Here is a 6,203-nt window from a genome sequence, read left to right as displayed (position 1 = left end):
TTTTTTTAACCAGCTTTTGAAAACAAACTACTCGAAGGAACCGATTCGCTGGATTGATTCTGGCTCACTATTAGTACTTTATCAAGCATGTGTTTTCCTGCACTTTAATCAAATAAACTAAATATTATTTATAAGCGCGTTTCACACATTGGTCGGAGAAGTAGCTTGTGAATTTGACTGAATAGGTCAGGGTTGTTGTTGTTTTGTTTCTAAACTATAATAAGCATGTTTTTTAAAATATGTTCCAGGCACTGTTCCTACATATTGTCATAAAAATGCCGAATGGTCATAAAATGACATAGTAACTGCATTCTTTAATTTATGCGTTTGTGTTTGAAAGAGACCAACACAGAGGGAAGAGGGTTGATGCATGTGTGTTTAAGCAGGAACCACATCTGGTAGAACGAGCATTACACAACACAAAGAGACTACCGTCAGTCTCATCTCATCTCAGCTCAACTACCTTGCAAATTAGGGATTAATCATTCCGTACAGTGTTAACTGAAGCTTTCCGCGAGATCTGACGGACATTATTAGCGCCAGCAATGCCAGGTACGATATTTGCAGGGTTATCGATCGGTCTTTAGCTTGCACTGTTTTCCTCTCGGTGTGTGTGTATTTGCACGTCTCGACCAGGCAGACTTCACTGTCTCTCGGTGTCTCTGTCATTGACTGGACGCTGTCTTAACGTCTAAAAAGCGGTTCCGACGGCAAATATGGCCGTGCAAACTGGTTCTTGTTTGGTTGTTCGTGAATTTGGATTGCTTTTCTCTTACATGATTAACAATGCGTTGTTTTGCAACTTTGTGTATTAAGTTCTTGTGGATAAACTCGTGTCGGGGGGTTGTTGTGGCCCACTTGCTGTGGCTGTCATTGCATTTTTCAACGCTACCTTTCTTGTCAGTTAACTCTCATTGATACGTGCTTTGTCCTACCATGAAGGTAAGTTATATTCGCGTTGCTGAGAGCTATTTGTTTGTCCTCTAAATTCTCGGTGTATAACTTACTGCAAAAGTGGATTACATAATTGGCTTGAGTGTTTATAAAGCGCGTGCTGTAAACGGTGTAACGTTTACTAAGCTAACTAGCTTATATGGTTGTTTCGGGGAACTTCGTTGCGTTTTGATGCTTTTGTGTTTAAACTCGTTTATGATGTTGAAAGTGCTCATTTAAAAAAAAAAAAAAAGTTGTTTACCTTTTCTGTTTATCAGCCAATGCCTCAGTATCAGAATGCTTGTCTAGAAGTAAGGTTGACTGTGCCTAGTCTTTTGTTTTGATATTTCTGACAGTGGTGTCTCTATAAACACGCATGCAGTAGCGTGTTGTTGCATAAGCTTGAGTTTTTTTGCAGTCTATCACACATGCTGCTCATCACTGTGTTTGAAGGGAACATGTAACTTGTGTAACCACTGCAATGATCAGCTCCTTACATCGACCGAGTTGTCCAGAGTCCAGACCTAGCTGCTTTTCTTGTACTGTAGGTGTGAGGGAGGAATCTTGAATCTGTAGTTATTGGATGGGTTGATAAACTTTTACTCTCTCTCTAATCTCGACTAAGGTGTTACTTGTTGACCTAATATCTTTTGAACATTGTATTGATTAGTGGCACACAAAAAAAACATAAAACAGTAGATAGTAGGACACTGTAGTTTTAATAAACTGTTTATGACAATGGACTATGATACTGTACATAGATGCCTGGGATTAGGCCTTGTCCCATATTTAAAAATGAGGGCAGGCTGAGATTCAAGTTTTTTATTTTTATTTTTTTTTACATTTTGTAGCACAGTTTTGGCAGTGAAACTGAGAGTTAAAAGGAATGTCAAGTTGTGCAGTATTATAAATGCTCTGTGTGGATGTATTACATTTGTTTGTTCAATTAACGTTTGTATGTATTTGTTTTAATATGGGGCATTGTGAGGAGGATGGCCTCCCCCAGCTGGGTCATTCTACCAATACATTAGGGATTTTTTCTAATTACTGGCTACGTTCCCACTGTCAGTGTTTTTGATCTGACAACTGTGTTTACTTACGGGTGTGAATCTCAAAATGTGATTTTCACACAGCAGCCTACCATAGCATCTCACATACTGTCTTCATGAACGAGTAACGCGAGTCAAGCATGTATTTGTGACTATCACCTGTAACAAACACTGACTGAAGGAATATCAAGAAGGCAATGTCCATAATACTAGGGAGTTTTATTACATTTGACACAACAATCAAGTCCAATCAAGGCCGGAGTTCATGTTTTTATGCCTGATTGGAGAACACAGGAATTCAATTTCTTGCAGACTACAAACCTGATGGGAGCAACTCCGTGGGAAGACAGTGGACTGCATCCTAACAAAGCTTGAACCTCATAACTCTGAATAGCACTCCACAAGACAAACTTAACTGGCAGGGAGTAGAAATGGCTCTTTACTTTCCTAAGTTATTGTAAACGGTGCCCTTATTTGCCTACCAACTGTAAACTGTTAGTGTCTAAAGGACTGTTCCACAGGTGCATGTGCAAGTATTGTTTGTTTATTGAACAAGCATGGAAAAACATTGTTTAAACCCTTTGCAATAAAGATCTGTGAAGCTTATTTGGATTTTACTAAATTCTTTAAATTACAATATGCTGATAAAAGGGACATTTATTTTTTGCTGAGTTTATTAGTAACTGTATATGTATGTTATGCATTGAAACAGTTTGTTCATGCTAACATGTTTGCTTGTGTTTGTTCAAACATTAGAAATTGCAGCATTGATTTGTTTTGCCCTTGTACACTATGTGAAGCAATGCATGCATTTGTAAATACTCTGTACAGCCATGATCACTAGATCTGCCAACTAGTATATAGGCCTACTTGTCTGTCTGAACCAGTATTTGGACAAGTGGCAGATTGTGATATAATATTCTGTATTTATTTCTTTTTAATCAAGGATTTAGGCTGCAAAATGTTAATGGATTAACCCAAACCCAAAAAGTCACTTGCAAGTTCCAAAATAACAAATAACAGTGGGTCCAGCATTGCAGAGGAAGGTTTTTTTTTTCCAGAAACCTCATATGTGCTTGTTTAAGTTATGGTCTCTGTTACCTATTGCCTGTCGTGTGTGAGAGAGAGAGAGTTTAAAGCCCCTGTAGATCTCTCAGTAGCTCATCCTCTCATGTCATCACTCACAGATGAGCTCATTTCCTCCAGTGATGTCACTGCTATTATTTAGCCTTAAATCTCTGATCTCTCATACATTAGCCAGTCAGCCACAAATGTTCTGTGAGTCTGTGGTTGTTGCAAATGAAAATGCTACGAGCTGTGTACATTGCATATTGCCTGCTCAATTTTAATGATTTATTTCACAAATTGAACCGTAGTATTCTATGTATATACAAGTCTTCGCACGATTACGTGTATGTTTAATTCAGCAAAGTGCATCTTGGTATTTACTTAACATCATAACGCTTATCATTTTGGGAAAAACGGCTATTTTGCAGATTTTACAAATTATCAGTTAAAAAAAAATGTTGGTATCCTAAATAGGGGTGTGACGAGACACTTATCCCACGAGACTGGGTTCACGAGAACGAGACAAGATTTTTAATACACTGTAAAAAAAAATCTGTAGTTTTTACAAAATAATTTTGGCAGCTGTGGTTGCCAGAATAATTTTGTAAAAAATACAGAAAAATTGTAAACACATTTACGGCCAAAACCTGTAAATTTTACAGTATAAAACTGTAATTTACAAACAAGAACTTTTGAATGTAAATTCAACAATGCACACTGCTATTAAAATCTGTTTTGTACCTTTAACATACTGACAGCCACCATAATAATGCAGGTGATAAAAGAGAAAGCCACATGAAGAATCAAAGCTCATCACAAGTAGCTTCACCACAAGCAGAAGTATATACTAATATATAGAAGGTGCACAGAGTCATTCATGCAAACACAAAACACCATCATGGTAACACACATGATACTTAAATAATGCATTAAACAACAGAAGATGTAACATAAAGCCCAACTATACATAACTAATAACAAAAACTATTAAAATAACATGATTATTTAAACAAAATACTTTCAAATGTGGAGTGTCATGCAGGGAATTCTGGGAATATCAGTTTACAGTTTTTGACTGTATACATTGATCTGTTATTTTTACTTCTAAAAACTGTAAAATTAACAGCATTTTACTGTAAAATTACATAATGTCTGGTTAGATATTTTACAGGTTTTTTTCCCCTGTGTATATAGTACGGGAACTTACCGTTAACCTATTAAGTTTTTTTCCGTAGCGTTTTTATAAAATGTTAGTTAAAATTACACTTATTTTTTACAGTGTAGTGTATGAGAGAGAGTTTGATGGTGTGTGCGTGAAAAAGTTTGAATAATATCTTGAACGGCCTCTCATAAAACCACACGTCTGCGCCATTCATTAACAGAGACAGGCAGAACATGCAGGATTCATATTTAAATCGACTTTTTCGGCTTAATATTTCTAGATACCAGTCCATATCGTGACTTGATTTAAGTGTAATGACCTACTTTTGATTCATTCAAAATTTGACAAATTCCGTGACATTCCACGTTAAACTGTGAATTCTGTTTTTATGACTGGATAAAGACTACACTGTGTAATTTTCCCACTTATCATGCGGCCACTTGCCTGATGTGAACACAAAATATCTCGCATACCACCACTTGTGAACGAGCCAGTGTAATGCAAATATATCTAAAAGGTCTGCGCAAGGAAATCGTCACGTTCTAATGAGATCTTACTGATCTCGCGAGACACATCGGATCTCGCGCCACAAGATCTCGTCACACCCCTAATCATAACTGATTTTATTTGTGGTTCAATCATCACATTGGAAAAGCATATTAAGCATATTGTACGTACGTATTGTACACACACGCTGCAGCAATAGTAAGAATGCTGCTTAGTTGGTGACAATTTATGCAAATATTAAATTCGGACTTGCTTTAATGTCTTTCTCTCCATATGCGAGAGGCAGCATTCAGCTTCAGACACAGTCAATGTGTGTAAACAGCTGATTGGTGGGGGGAAAGACCAATTTTGCCATGCAGCAGGCTAGTGTATACCTATTGCGCATGAATAAAACGCAACCAAGTAGTCTTTTTAAATATTATATGAAATGAACTGCTTAATCTGTTGTCCTAAAGTATCAGGGTTACTGTTCCCTCTAGTGTTTACAGCAGGTATTACTGTAAACATCTGCAACTGATAGCAAACATGCATATGTTTTGAGTTGTGTTTGGTTGATCAGATTTTTTTGGGGGGGGGGGCAGGGTACAGGGTTTAAATCATGCAAAAATGCAGAGTTTATTGCCAAAATATCAACTCCAAATCAGAGGAATTCATACCAAAAACAACTATTAGTGTATATATTTGGAAATGTGCATTGCATGTATTGTTAGTGTGTTTTGTTTATTCTCTTATTAATGTAGTCTTGGATGATCATCTATTGCAGGTGAACAGGTTGAGTGTTCAGCATCATTATGGAACGTGATCTTGTACATGCACCAGTAGTTCATGTACACAGTGAGTAGGTGTGGTTGTTTAAGTGTTATGATATGCTTTATGCTATTGTCTTAAGCGTTACAGTTTATAAACGGCTTTCAGCAGCCTTGTTTTTATTTTTTTGTCTTAAGTTAACTGGTTTCTCAGCTCAATTCTAATCCTAACAAATTATTGTGAAATACTCCCTTTATTCTTCATTTTTATATTTACCATTCATTCACATAACTGGAATAAATAGCAATAGTAAACCGATAGTAAAATAAAAAAATATTTTAAATTTAAGTTTTTTTTTAAATTGTGATAGTATTTCACAATATTACTTATGTTACTGTATTTTGATCAAATGCAGCAATGTTGCATATAAGAGACTTTCAGGCCTGGTTTCAAAAACAGGGCTTAGGTTAAACGAGGATTAGGCCATAGATCTAATTAGGACATTATCTTTTATAAACGTGCCTTAGAAAAAAACATTACTGATGTGCATCTTGAGACAAATCAATAGTACTAACATTTTAAGATATGTCCGTGCAAGTTTCTGACTGTTAAAACAGAACAGACATGCATTTTAGTCGGAGACTATGCTTAAGCCTTGTCTGTGAAAACGGGGGTTAATGTTCAAAAACATAAATTTTTCTTTTACTTATCCCAAATCATTAAACAGTAGTGTAGAT

At 36.3% G+C, this 6,203-nt stretch overlaps 1 protein-coding gene across 3 annotated transcripts in view; it reads left to right on the top strand.

Annotated features, from left to right (window-relative positions):
* The first annotated feature begins 439 nt into the window (after positions 1-439).
* Positions 440-6,203, top strand: part of LOC107583280 (polyadenylate-binding protein-interacting protein 2B-like) — a 13,692-nt gene continuing 7,928 nt past the window's right edge. Inside the window, exon 1 of one of the 3 annotated variants that reach the window (XM_016269454.1) lies at positions 440-552. In XM_016269454.1, coding sequence (XP_016124940.1) covers positions 546-552 — 7 coding nt within the window. In that variant the 5' untranslated portion in view covers positions 440-545. Of the gene's footprint in view, positions 553-789; positions 943-5,476; positions 5,554-6,203 lie in introns of those variants that run through there. The other 2 variants (XM_016269455.1, XM_016269452.1) reach the window with 2 other exon arrangements.

Source organism: Sinocyclocheilus grahami, unplaced genomic scaffold (assembly GCF_001515645.1).
Source record: "Sinocyclocheilus grahami isolate Dianchi unplaced genomic scaffold, SAMN03320097.WGS_v1.1 scaffold52.1, whole genome shotgun sequence".
NCBI classification, from domain to species: domain Eukaryota; kingdom Metazoa; phylum Chordata; class Actinopteri; order Cypriniformes; family Cyprinidae; genus Sinocyclocheilus; species Sinocyclocheilus grahami.
The sequence above is the reverse complement of the archived record's forward strand: the minus strand, read 5'-3'. Positions and strand labels throughout refer to the sequence as shown.